General features: G+C 35.4%; 2 protein-coding genes across 3 annotated transcripts; one reads left to right on the plus strand and one right to left on the minus strand.

Moving 5' to 3' along the window:
- Window positions 1–1,458: 1,458 nt before the first annotated feature.
- Window positions 1,459–5,875, minus strand: LOC128192225 (uncharacterized). Its single transcript, XM_052864770.1, has 3 exons — window positions 5,790–5,875; window positions 2,297–3,733; window positions 1,459–2,147 (listed from the first exon to the last, which is right to left on the minus strand). Exons 2-3 carry the CDS (start codon window positions 3,731–3,733, stop codon window positions 1,683–1,685), a joined length of 1,902 nt encoding a protein of 633 aa, XP_052720730.1. The 5' UTR covers window positions 5,790–5,875; the 3' UTR covers window positions 1,459–1,682.
- Window positions 5,876–10,506: 4,631 nt separating this feature from the next.
- LOC128192228 (uncharacterized) lies at window positions 10,507–13,820 on the plus strand. 2 transcript variants are annotated; one of them, XM_052864774.1, is made up of 3 exons: window positions 10,507–10,712; window positions 11,020–11,100; window positions 11,632–13,820. In XM_052864774.1, the coding sequence occupies exons 2-3, from the start codon at window positions 11,086–11,088 to the stop codon at window positions 12,880–12,882; spliced, it is 1,266 nt and encodes a 421-aa protein (XP_052720734.1). In that variant the 5' UTR covers window positions 10,507–10,712; window positions 11,020–11,085; the 3' UTR covers window positions 12,883–13,820. The 2 variants fall into 2 exon arrangements, with proteins under 2 accessions (XP_052720734.1, XP_052720735.1); XM_052864775.1 differs by lacking the exon at window positions 10,507–10,712 and having other exon boundaries at window positions 10,895–11,100.
- The last annotated feature ends 1,139 nt before the right edge of the window (window positions 13,821–14,959 follow it).

The raw sequence follows: 14,959 nt of genomic DNA on the forward strand, positions 1-14,959 counted from the left end.
GGCAAAGAAAAATGTTAATATGAACTAAAAAGGGAAATGCTTTCTTTGATGATTCGTCATATTCACATGGGCTGTGAAAGAAGTGAGATTGCAGAAAAATTAACAAAACACGACGTTTTTTGGGTTTTTTTCCCTGCAATGTCCGCTACTATCATATCTGTATGAACCCCCAAAAAAGCATCTTTGTATTGTTTAAATCATTTAAATTTTTACCCTTTGCAACTCCATGAACTTTCGTTCTCGCAACACATCTCCGGCTGAAAACAAATAGTCTTACAGCTTTTACAGCATATGTCATGATTATTCGTTCATAAAATTGAGGGTAATTTCTTAGAAATTTTGTCCCCAAGGTTTGTTGAAGTTTTATGTAATTCATTTATAATTGACATTTCTTTTCGAAAACAAAGCAAAATAGCTCTGTTAAATGTATGTCCGTAAAGTTGATGGACTTTAAAAGCATCGTTATTTTCCCTATGGGAATATATTTCTACATTATCTTTTAAATTCATTTTAAATTCATTTTTTTTTTCTTTGATTACACAAAGTCATCAAGGCTAACAAATTTAAAAATGCATGTTTTTTTTCGACATTAAGCTTCAGAGAGACAAGCCTTTGGTTTCCCTTTTTTTTTTTAATTCTATATTTTGAAAAACATAAAATAACAATTTCAGACCCAAAATACAACAAATATTGTAATTGTCACTAAATATAAATGTATTTCTTACAAACATATCAAAGTTCTCTATTTTAAAACAGAACTACTTGTACATGGAAATTATCCACCGCTTTCTGCGCCGAGTTTCTCAAAGATGACAAACTACAGATTTCCAAATATTATAAAACAAAGAAATCATTTAGAGTCATCCATAACATAGGTGAAAAAATAACATGCATAGACTGACTGGAAAAGTTATATTAGCTACCAGATTGTGTTGTACTGTTGCATGATTTAGATGGACAATATACTCTCTACCAATAGGTAGCTATAAGTAAAATATTTCAAAAAAATGTACAACTTAATTTGCAATCCAATAGCTTTATCGTGAACAGTTCTTCAATATTTCAACAAAAACCTCTGAACTTATAAAAGATGCATAGATGAATATGAGAGAGCAGATATGCAAATAACTGTATTTCAAAATTCATTGCACAAAACAAATACTAATTGCATGTGTGTTGGGAAAGTTATAGATGGATAAGACTTGAATTAAATGTATGAGCCTTCGATTACAAATTAATTTCGATGGCATGCATACAACTCCTTTCCTTCCCTCATTTTGTATTGACTTTGGTGTTATGATTATTGGACTGCATAGGAAACTTTAAAGTAAATAGTATTATCATATAAAAATTACTCTCTAGAATACATAGTGATTCAAATAAAACACTAAAAATTTCTCATGTCAAAACAAAAATTCAAAGTTTGGAAACCCTGTGATATCCATAACAGTTTATAGACAGATACATTTACTTCTCTCACAAAAAATTATGTGAAAAAAAAACAAAAATATGTCCAACTACATGACAAAGGCACATTTTACAAATGTAAGTTCAGAGAAAAGTAAGTACAATCTAAATCATCAAATCTAAAAATGAACAAATTCTTGCACACATAACATAAAAGTACTACAGATATATCCTGAAACAGTTTGTAAGGTATTACTGAGCGTGGCGGATCCTCTTTATGAGTCGTACAATGGTGGAATGAGTTCGTACTTGTGTGTGGCACCTCCTTCTTCCATGATATGATCAAACAGCTGGGACACACTCCTTTTACGACTTATGATCAGGTACCTCTCACTTCCCGTGCCCCTACTTTGGGTTTTCAGTCCAAGTTTTTGAGAATACTGATGAATGAAGGCCCTCTCCTCTTTGCTAAATTCTGGAGAAAAGGCCAGATCGTCTTGTTTTTCAGACTTTGCATAGTCGTTAATCACTTCTGTGATTTTCTTTTTGAAGTCCACCATAGCCTTGGCATGGTCACCATGTAACCCAAGTCCTTCTCTGTTCAAAAGAATGTGATTGGTCATCGTCACGGCAACTGGTTCAGCCAATCCTTTGTTTCCTTTTGCTCCTACTCCTCCCCCTGTCCATCCCATTTTTTTTAACAGTCGGCTGCCTATATTATCATCAGATATTGTTTTAACCTAAAAGAAAAACAAAAGTTATGTCATTACTAGCTTTAAAACTTCCAATAATGTCATATACATGTAACAGTAATTCAAAATTATATATGAAAATGCTACTTCCTGTTTGATTTTTAAATATATTTTGACTTAATAGAACAACTGTGTACCTGTTTTTGAATTTCCCCCATGACTTTATCTCTGCTCACTTCAGACTCACTGGCATCAACAGCCTGTTTGATCCTGATTGTCCAGCAGATCTGTTTCAATCTCTCAAGGGCCTTTTCTGATGCCACTGACTTTGATGAGGCTTTTGTTGTCCCCATATACTCAACCAGATTGTGCCCATCTAAAAGAACTCTGCATCGTGTACCTGACATATCAGGATGAAAATCGTACTCCAATTCAGCGTGATTCATATCAGCACTAGTTTTGAGAACAGATATGGCATTCTGAGTTGTATTTGCTGTCTCAAAGATGATAAATCTAGTTAGATCACCATGTAACTCACTTTCCTTCCTTTTGACAGGCTTGGCTTTGGGGGCTGGTATCTCTTCAACTTCTGTTTTTATGAAGCCAGGATCATTTTCCGGTTCCTCATCAAAGGCCTGAAGTTCCTGCTTTTCGGGATTGACTCTCACTACTTTGATACATTTTCGTGACAATTTCTCCTGTCCAATTTCAAAAGCTTTATTTTTGGCCCCTTTCTTATTTGAATCCTCAGCTGTTGCTATGTCCACATTGTCAATGACAACAGTACAAGTGAATTTATTCTGCCCTTTTACAGAAACATCATTGAACTGAGTATCTATCTTCATTCTGGTTTTCATGGCAACCATATGAAAAATATCTATGGGAGATCTCTGTGGATGTTTCCTTTTATATGTGGCATAGTGATTAGAAAATGCATGAAACTGATTGTCTATTTCACTTATGAATGAGTTTGTTGGCATTTCAGGACCAACAGCATCTGTTATTTTTTCTTTTTTAACAAAACCTAGTCCAGATTTCTGGTTTGGATTCTGAGCTGACAAATGATCAACAACAGGCTGTGGTTGACAACTTGCCATGAATTCTTCTTTCATTAATTTCTGTTTGATACTTTCAGTGGCAACATCTGTACTATGGAAATCTGAACTGGCTTTTACAAAGTGAAAGTTTGGTTTTGCTGTAGTCTTCTTAGCTGCTTCTTGTAAATTTTTAGAGACAGAAGATGGTTTATCAGAACTGGACAAATTTGTACAAATGGATGTTTCCTTCTGCTTTTTTGCTGCTTCTGTATCTGACTGCCTCACAAACTGAACAGTCTCCATCCCCTTCATTCTCTTTGGCAGATTTTCTGCTTTACTGGTACATGGGTTTAAGTTTAGACTACTACTCATTTCTTGGATCTGTCCCATAACCAATGCAGGATACCTACATCCATACATCTCCACATTCAAGTAACAGTTAGCAAGGCATACCAGCGATTCCATGTTTACTCTTCTGTAGTTGGCTATCATGAAGTCTCGTCTGAGTTCCCATTCTGTCTGGCTGTCATAAGGACTCCTATATCCTTCCACAATAGAGGATATTTCCTTCTCTGAAGTGTGGGTAGATGTCATCATCTGAAATATGTTAAAGATTCTATATACATTGTAGAAGAGGAATTATGTAACTTATGGAAATTCATAAAGTATTCAATAATTATGAATATGTGATCTTATTATAATTTTTTTAAGAAGCAACATAAATTCACTCAATACACATATGTTCAAAATAACTCCCTTCTTTTAATTAAAGTTCATCCAATGCAAAATAAGACCAACAGTCAAATGAGTAATCTACAATTTCATGCTAGGTTTATAGCTAGCAGGCATAAAGCGCAGGCAAGCTTTGCGTGCTTTATCAACAATACCTGGGTGATTAGAAAATTCAAATTACTATTCCCTTTGACAAACTAAATTTTCTGTCACCAGAAACATACCCACAATTCTGTGTTAACAAAATATTGCTACCAATGTCATTTTCTCATCAGAACAGGGAAAAATGTATTTCAATAATGTCATGCATTAAAAAAGATAAAGAAAACATTCTGCTGATTCTAAAAATTGGTTTGCAACAAGTACCAGGTAGTTTTATTCTATTTTCTTGGCAAATTGTTGGAAGCATTATTACTTTAACAGAAAATGTCAAGTGATGTCTGCTCTACTAACATGACGGAGCACGTGACCTTTTGCGTATTAATGAACATATAGATAGGCTGATACAACTGTGCCCATTTTCAGTGAATTTGATATTGAAATTGTGATAGTGTTTTTGATTTTGCCCTCCAAATGGCTACACCATAGTACAAAAAATGTTTATACTGGAGTTTAGAATATATTTCACTTTAATTCATTTTATTTTATCATGTTGATGTCAGATACATCACTTGGTAAACCACTTAAAACCAGGCTATAGTTTAGCATTATGAAAAATATATACCTGTGTGCATTTCTTTCAAAGTTATGCACTCGCCCCAACAATCACACTATACATTTAAACATATTTCACCTATTTTTCTAATCATAAATTATTTTACTACAAATACTTAATAAAAAATTGCAAAGCTTTCGAATCAAAATGATTAAGCTAATATTCCTTAGAGATATATTTTAAAGTAAAATAAGGTAAGGAAATCTTTAGCACATAGAACACCTGTATTCAATTCTGTTTAATAACTTAAACTGGCCTGTACCATTTTATAGTGATGGGAATAGGTGAGATTTTCATAATCGATAATCGGTTTCCCGCAAGTAACTAATTATCGATTATAATCGGAAATGTTTATATTTTATAGTTTAGTGCTAAATAAATGTAAATAAACAAGTTACAATGAAAAGATTCATTACTAGGCTTTCGTAATTTGATTTACTTAGTATTTCTAGCGATAAAAAAAACTTTATTCAAAAGATTTTCCTTTGTAGGCAGTCCAACATTAATTTTCTTAAAACCAAAATGCAGCCAAATTTTAGAATGTGCTATATTTCCGAGTAAGAATATCGAGCTTGTCTGACATTTTCAGACCGCGCGCCTTTATAGGGTTTAGATAGTTCACGTCTAGAATGTTCTGTTTATGATATGTGCTCGTTGAACGGAAAAAAAACCTTAACCGATTAATCGTAATGAAATTTTTTATAATCGAGCGCTTAGAATGCGATAACAATCGATCGATTTTCGATTATAATCGATGATTGGAACATCACTACCATTTTAGTAAATATAATGGGCATTTTTGGTGTTATTTTTCTTGTAATAGCAATGGTACATAAAGATCATTCTAGTAATTCTAGTTATCCGCCACATTTAGTTACTGAGGCAATTAAAATATGAGTATGATTGGAAAGCCTGGAGATATTGATAATAGACTATATGCAAGTTCTACCGAATTCCAAACCAGAATCAATCAAATTGAAAAGTACAATCATTAAACAACGGGCTTAACTTGATCGAATTTATATGATTCTTTTTTAATATTTATGAGGATGTTTGACAAAAGTGAAACTAGATATAAAACTGCATGGAATCATAGTTCCGTTTTAAACAATCAAATTGCGTGCAGGATCGAATTGACCGATGACCTATTTTTCTATGAAGAGATTGCTACTTGTGACTTCAGATTTCATAGACATTCAAACTTACCAATCTGTTAACGCATCACCAGCACACAAAACTGTAGATTTTCAGACTTTCTCGCTCGATTTTGTTTTAGAGGAAATCGTGAACGCTGGGAAAACAATGAAACTGACGACGGACAAATAATAAAATTCCGAATTCGATAACATCTAAACAAATATAAAAATGTTAATAAAAAAATGAAAATAAAAAATAAAACCTGTAATGATTATACTTCAAAAATGATTTTCCATTACTAGGTTATGTTAGATATTCACTAGGTTAAAAAAAAAGCAAAAAATTTAATATTTAACTTAGACCTTACAACCATAACGTTACTGGTGCCAGTACATTAAATAAATGCACATTTTATCAAGATATTTTTCTCTTATTTATTTATTATAAATTAATCTACAATGTCTACAATGGAATGCGTCATACATTTGTTTCTTTTTCAGACGTGTTACATAAACGTATGGATAAATGTTGTGTACTTGCAAAGCGACCATATTTTATACAGTCTAGATTATAATCAGTATAGGCTACATACATATGGCGTTTTTCAGCTCAATAGAATATAAAGAAAGGAAAGAAAAAATAATAATTCTTAGTAATGCAGATAATTTGTTGAGTTTGATAAAAACAATTTCCTCGGTAATTAGTTAAAGATGTAATAAGTTATATGTTTTGATTTTTAATCTGAGAGTAGTTTTGTTCTGTTTGTCTTTACATTCAAGTGGGCTCTTTGTCTTTCAAAGACCTAAATGAATATAATTTAACCGACCTTTTCACGGGCCCATTTAAAGTGATTTGTTCTTGTCTCACTTCTCCAGTTTGGGGTAAGAGAGAGAGAGAGAGAGAGAGAGAGAGAGAGAGAGAATACATTTTGACTCATCGGATGTGACAATTGTTGTCTCCTTTCAGTCTTGCCGACCCTGACCCTGCCTTCAACAGTCTTCACAGGGGAGGAGTGTGGTAGGACAACGATCATGTGGACACGCGAAGATTTCAGTGCCCTTGATAGCAGAATAATCCTAGATTCGTACAAGTGTGTAAAATATATTAGTCTTGATTATCCTAAATCCGAGTACATGAGTATCATCAGTGTCATATCTAAGAATTTAGATTTGGTTTTTCTGGTACAGTCAATGAAAATTAACAATATTGACACTAACAATCTTTTAAACATTTTCAACGACTTACATTACAAAATCACAGTGGGGAATTTTGGGGGTACGCACCCGGTGCCCCCCCCCCCCCCCTCCTAAAATTGACAAAATAAAGTTCAATCATAAACTCCTTCTGGCAAAGAAAATGTACAACTTTATTGGAAACTCTTATGATTTCTTTACGGTGTAGTATGAAGTCTAACCCATTTTAGTTACCCTCTCCTTGGGTTCAAGTGTGACAAATGTATCACCCACCTTTGAGTAATTGGTTATACATATGTACTAGCTAGCGATTTTAACGCCTCCTTCCATGTTTATCATAATACAAGTAGGCATGGTTATCTTTATTTTAAACTTCATTTACATCGTCCCATTGAACTCGATTTTTTAAACCAGATTAATTTACAGCCATTTGTAAGAAATAAAATAAAAGGAAATGTCCCTTATATTTCTGCAAGGCAGATGGGTTTATACCTCTAACTTTTTTTAGAAAGTAGTGCCTTTAAGCAAAATAGTTCCTATACTTGCAGAGTGTATATACATTTATTGGGACATTTTAAATTAAAATGCTTCACATATGTCAGAAAAGAGGATTTGCAATTTTAAAAGCAAGTGTCAAAATTGAATTATCATTTGAAGAAAAGAATTGAAATTGTTTGATGTACACCCTTTCCAAATTTGTGAAATCCCATACTATTACTTTCATTTTCAGAGTTTTTCCAATACAGACGCATTTAAATTGCCGGAAAACGAATCTGACTTCACACCACGAAATTTTAACAGGAAAGATACAATTTGATGAGCTTTCATTCAAGAGGTCCCTCGTTGCTGAACGAAAATAAGGGCCGGAGCTATGAACCCTAACGTTGACATTACCGCCTATCGAAAATGCATAAGTGGACTATACCCAGATGGTTACTGCAGGTCTTAGATCTATAGCTACAAACTACTAAAAATTGCACAAAAGTCTAAACTTGATGACTACATTTTTCACTATAAATTTCTAGAATCCTGGAGCTTCCGGGAACTTCGCCCCTTGGGCCCCCCCACTACGACTTTGCCCTGGACCCAATGGGACCTCAAGGCGACCCCAAGATCCCCTGTCTAAAACTGGCGCCCCCTCTAACTTCAAATCCTGGCTCCGGCCTTATTAACCATACGAAGTCATGTAATTACATGTAAATATGTTATTATATTTTATTGCAGAATATATTACAAGAAAACCAGTGAAATAAAATGGTCTGCACACAAGAGCTGATCAAATACAACGGTTCTGTCGACCAGTATTCCTGGGTGATATCCAATTTGGCTGACGGGGCCGAGTTCTTGTTCCAGGTCAACATCCGAGAGTCTGAATATGGCGAGATTTTACCAGAGTACACGCTTGGACGCTTGGACCAATATCATACCCAGTCTTTATTACCAGAGTACACACTTCGATCAATATCAGACCCAGTCATTATTCAATGCAACGGTTAGTGCTGATTGTAGACTATCTACATAAAGAAACATTACGGTGAATGGTGATGCTTTTTTCGTTCTTTTTAGAATTCACTGCAAAGAATACTTCGTCATACACAGGGGAGGCAGCATCATATACGACAGCTGGTCCTTTCATGACAACAACAACAGCAACAGAACAAAAACCAACAGAGTCACAATATATCAACGACAACACAACACCCAATGACTATAACAGCTTCTAAGACACTAACAACACAACAACTCACGACAACAACTGCAAGACAACAACTCACGACAACAACTGCAAGACAACGACCTAACACATAACAACACAACCATTAACAGCAACAACACAGGTTACAAGAACATGTACAACAACACAAATCAAAACGAAAACACCAAAATGCACAAGCCAATACGATAACAACACCTTTCTTAACAACACAGTCCAGAACAATACGACATGTTGTGATGACAACTGAGGTGACGGCAACAACACAACTTTCAACGACAACAAAACAGTCTTCAACGGGAACAGCAATTACTACGATTGATGAATTGATGCTTTTAAACGGAGAGTTAGGTACCTGGTCATGGCGTCATAGATTTAGCGATACGTTTTACGATTCAGATTAGTATTAGTATGATCATCTTTTATTTGGTCTTTCCTTTAAATAGTAATACTGAAATATACTGCTAAAGTGTATCAGAATAAAGCAAAAAATGCCGGAAATAGATCTTTTAAACTTTGTTAAGTTTGCTTTATGTCATATCTAAAATCAGCCTTTTGAGGTGTTCAAGTTTAAAGCAATGTGAGATGTATTTTTTAGAATTTTATTTTGCTGCAAAAACCTGCTAGTATGATAAGTCTACATATAACTTAAACTTTTATAATAAGATCTGAAAAAAATCATCAAATTTTGTCAGAGGAAAGATTTCTTTTCTCAGGAAATCAATACATAGCAAATCGATTTTTGTACAGGACGACAATAATTCAATTTTGCTCCAATTAAGACCTCTTAACAGCCTTTTCCACACACAAAAAACCCCAGAAATTTAAAAACCATGATATTTTTTTGTCATTTTAGTAGAAGGTAACATTTTCTTTAAAAAAAAAATTCAACATGAAAATTGCAGCTCATATTGCTTTAAATATGTTCTGTAATATTGATACAGAGCTGCTGATACAAAACCTGTCTGTCAGACAGGAACCACAACTCTGCTCTCTGTTCATCACGTGGCAGTTGGACGATAGGTACCTGTATCTGATGAAGGCAGGTGCTCTTTTCTTTGGAATGATCGGGATCGGGGATTGCTATGCCCGTCCGGTTATAGACTAGACAGTCTACCCCCTTTCAATGCAAGTAGGCGGGTTTATATTTCTGTAGATTGGGGAAATGAAATAAAAATATACGTTTTCAATTTTCAAAAAATATCTGATGTGGTTTATGCAAAATTTCTTACAGGTATGCAAGACATATCCGGATTCCTGGTGGGGAAAACTGGCGGATCTACAACATCCGGATTGAGTACTACACATGTATAAGTTCACCTCTAATGGTTATATACCATTTGCAGAGCTGAACTTTACTACGCATGGTTGATATTAAATAAGTTTTGGTAAACAATAAAATAAGATAGTTTCAAAATAATTGATAAAATCTGTATTTTGAAAATAAGAACCAACGAAATTTGCTGGAAACATTACCATTAGTTCGATTATATCGACTTCCGTTCACATCAAATGGATCACTCCCAGGTGTGTGGATAGAGGAAGTGACATCTTATCTTACTCGTGCACACTTTCTGAGATAAACACTGCAAATAAAATTAAATTAGAGACACAATTTACTTTAATTCAAATCGATCGTCTAAAGCCATTCACAAATTACTCAACATTTGTTACCATTACAAATGATATTGGATCAGGACCTTCCAGTTCTCCAATAGCTTTCCGAACGTTGGAGGATGGTAAAATTCCTTATCATCATCATCATCATCATCATCATCATCATCATCTTATTCAATGAAAGATATTCTATGCATACCATATCAAACTTATTGATACATGTACATGTATTACCATGACAATTATAAAATTTGATTTCCAGGTCCACCGACTATTATCAAGTGGACACCCCTGCTAAACGCCGCCATTGTCGTTGCCTTTGCCCCTCCAATTGATGCAAATGAATTGATTACGAAATACAGGCTGTCCGTGGAGGAGGAAATGACATCATACCAAATAGAAACCGACACTGACGTCACATCTGCGACCATCAAGGACCTTTCCGCCTACATCTCATATCATATCAAGGTACAATGTAGCTGCAGGTCTGTAGCTCCCGGTCTGAAAAAATTCAGATGGACGACCTGGGAGCTACAATGTCTCCCATAGTAAAAATCTGCAATTTACGGCGCACAAAAATCTGCGCTAGTTTGGGACTGATTAATCTTATTTCCGAACACATTCTGTAAAAATATTTGATTTCAAATAATTCCTCGGACATTTTACTACAGATATTGTCACTTTACTTGCCTCTGATATTCTTTTAAACACCATCACCAGTCCCGTAAAGTAAAGTGGTGCAGTTTATTTACATGAAAACATATTTCATTTTCAGAGGTCTGTTAGCGTGTTTCGGGGAAAGTCTGCGGCAAGGAAAGAGACGATATCAGTAGGAAATTGAATGAAGAATTTAATGGTACTTATTTTTTTCACTGAATTTGTGTGTAAATAAGGTTAATGAGTCCCAAACTAGCGCAGATTTTTGTGCGCCGTAAATTGCAGATATTTACTATGGGAGGCACTGTAGCTCCCAGGTCGTCCATCCGATTTTTTTCAGACCGGGAGCTACAGTCCTGCAGCTAGGTACAGTGGTCCCAGGAACTTTGATAATACATCTATCAATTGGTGTATTTTTGGATAATATAAAAAAGGATGAAGTTTTATATAAATCAAAAATGTTAAATTTCAAGAACAAGCATCGGCTGGGGGGCCTGCAGTAGCGTTAGAACAGTCAGGTCCTGAGAAAATGTACATGTACCTGAAAGTCCAGAAAACTTTACAGTAATATTTCAAGACGAGACAACAATAGGACTGCAATGGATCTCTCCTAGTTTTACCACAGGGATAATTCACGGATACAAGGTTTAACACACGTTCTATAGTAGGAATAAGTAGTATGAAGTTATTCTCATTTTCCCTCATTTATTCAAGATTTAATTCTTTCCAGCTGTCCTATCACAGAGGAACCGAGGATTCTGAGAGGATCGTGATTTACAGATCTCACTCCTCCCTCAGTCAGATTAATGTCACGGACTTGGATTCCGGGAAATATTATCACTTCCGGGTACAGGCTCGATCTGGTGCTGGGTACGGTCCCAGTGTCAACCAAAGTTCCTTCACACTTCCGGCTAGACCTGCAAAACCAACAGTGCCTAATATTATATCGTATACATGTAGCAATCAGCGACTCACATTGAAGCTGTTTCCTAATATCGTGGATGAAAAACACTTTTATATGGCAAGAGTTTATGCTGATGATGTTAGTCTTCCAAAGGCGAACATTCAGGAAGAGGAAAACGAGCCAACTGGAACTGTTATTCTTATTATGGATAAAACTGACATCATACAAAATGTCATTTTTATTCTGGGAGATAATTCCATCAAGCTTGGCATTCACAATCCAGAGCTTCATTACAATCATACTTACGTCTTCTATATGGAAATTGTCACTAAATCTGAAAATATTATCCGATTCAGTTTTGTCAAGCACCCGAAATGTTTTACCATAGATTTGATGAACACTCCTGTAGAAGGTTCTTCAGACGATGAGAATGGTTCGGATCTCTATGGCATTGCCGTTGGAATTGTATTTGGGATCATCTTTCTTCTTGCCGCAGCTTTGATTTGCATTGCAACAAAAAGATCGGGCAAAGATACATGCACTAGTACTACTACGACAAAACCGAAATACAAAGGAAACAGGGAGACAAATTTTTGGCCGATAAATGGAAATCTCGGTACATCAAATTCGATGCAGTCAACAGATTTCAGGCAAAATCAAGATTTAGGGAACAATTCGAATGTTATGAACACTTTTCCTCTAATAAAACTAACCAATAAAAATATCAATCGCTCGACATCTTTTCAAAGAACACATTTCAAAAATGATCGTCGACAAAACACAAATAGAGGAAACATTAAAAGGTCTCTGTCTGACACCGAAATGAACCTGAAAAATAACCATTACCGAGCGTATGACGTCACCATATCAAAACCAAGCACTGCAAATGCTCAAAAGGCACAAACATGGCAAACTAAGAACAATATTGTAAATACTAGTAATGAGGACATTATTGAAACGGCCCCTCCTCAGCCTCCCCGCCACCGGCTTCGTAAAAGCAATACTGGTAGTAAATTTGAGGGGTCCCCAATCACAAGCTCTACCTTGAGTCTTACGATCATTCCCGAGTCGTTCTGAAACCCGAAGGGCCGGATGATTATATTAACGCAAGTTATATCAAAGACCGAATTATAGACGGATTCCCTCGGTATATTGTAGCTCAAACGCCACAGGATGAAGTACATGTATCTGCCATGAAATTCTGGAACATGGTTCTGCAAGAACGGACAAGAGTCATTGTCAAGTTGTCCCAACAACCAGCCACTTTCCCGTCCGAGATCACGCGGACTTCCGGTCTGGTCACTGAGAGATTCCACCTCATTCCGAGGATATATCTCGTCCGTAATATGAGGCTCACTAACGCATTGGACCATACTTCTCGAGGGGTTTACATCGTCCACGATTTAATGTGGTCTAATGACGACCGCTTTTACTTACCTCATGACACAAAAGAGTTCATCTCTTTGCGGGATGTTGTCCGGAAGTGCTCGGGCACATGCCCGGTGATGTCCAGTGTAGTCAGGAGGACGGGAGAACTGGGGTGTTTATATCTGTCGACGCCCTCCGATTGGAGTATGAAAAACAGCGGGAAGTGAACATTTTCTCCTTCGTAAGAAACATGTTTAAAGACAGTATGGCATGATCAAAACAATTTGGCAGTATCGATTCATTTACGAAGCGCTCCTGAAGGCGAATTCACAAAGTTAATTTTATTGGTAAAGATTGCTACAGTAACCAGCACTGTTGATGCACATGCACATGTACAATGTATGCGTGTAGTTTGAATTCATCTGTAAAATATTGTTTTAATGAGTTTTGTTGGGTTTTTTTAAAATGTATTTTTTTAGTTTTCTTGAAATATGAGCAATAATAAAGATTTTGTTGTCTGGGACAGTAACGTACTGTATATTGAATGAGAGTTATCTTTCCTTGTGTACAACTTAGAACCATACACGTACCAAGGTTAAAGTCCCAGAATAAGGTTTTTTTTAAATTCTCGGTGACTGAAACATATAGTAAAGCAATCATGACTCACATAAAAAATTCACTAAACAGTTAAACTTTGAGTGTCATAAGTATTAATGAATCATCGAATCTTATTAAGATATATTGTACGTCATAGCGACAGACGACATATTTGATATTTGATAGATGTTGATTTTGGTATTTCCACCCATCCACAGAATTATACAACAAGAAAATATGACAGTGCTACGTGATCTTTAAAGTGACTCTAAACTGAAAATGTTCATTAAAAATACATGTATTTATAAATGCTACTCAGTGAACGCGTAGTATGCTTTGCATACTGAAGGCATATTTCACATTTACCGGTATGAAATCATGCTTCCAAATTAGGCAGCATTCTTTTGCTGAACAACTAATTCTTAGAGTTTTATAAAATCCAATAAATACTATAAGACCATAAGGAAATTAATTAAATATCACGGAATGGAACGTTAGAAATAGTTACTATCAGATGCAATGTTTCTTAACTAATTCAGCCATTCTCTCTCTCTCTCTCTCTCTCTCTCTCTCTCTCTCTCTCTCTCTCTCTCTCTCTCTCTCTCTCATTTGATTTTTAGCTTATCTCTCTGATTTTGAAATGCCTATATGTTGGATACTTTAAAGAAGTAAGGAAAGATAACTCTAAAACGTATCGACACGAGTCCAATTTAGGAAATGTAGATGATACAGCGAGAATCTCGCCCCTCACTCTCTACATTCCTATCCTATGTAGTTCGTTTTACACAATGAGGTATGCACTGGTACAGCTGCTATGTATTTAGATCTTTACATTTCAAATGTGTTTGAAAGTAACAAAATAAGTTAAAACAGCACAGCTTCTCTAAGTTATAAACCATATGATGATCAAATTATCATAATGCACTGTGAGCTTTACCGGTTTATCGGTACGTGCTGAAGTTGTGAGTACATGCACGATATACATGTACAGCATACATCATACTCCACATTCCTCCTGACTAATACGTCACGAGCTTGACCTAAATGTACATCATAAATACTGTACATCTAATTATATTTAATTGTTTATTAATACTTTTCACCTGGTGGAAATGAGAGATAACACCCGACTTAAGCGCTATCCATTATTACACACCTGTAGAACGCCGATTCAGCTTAGGAAATCTTT

Source organism: Crassostrea angulata, chromosome 7, assembly GCF_025612915.1.
Source record: "Crassostrea angulata isolate pt1a10 chromosome 7, ASM2561291v2, whole genome shotgun sequence".
In the NCBI taxonomy this organism is placed as follows: Eukaryota; Metazoa; Mollusca; class Bivalvia; order Ostreida; family Ostreidae; genus Magallana; species Magallana angulata.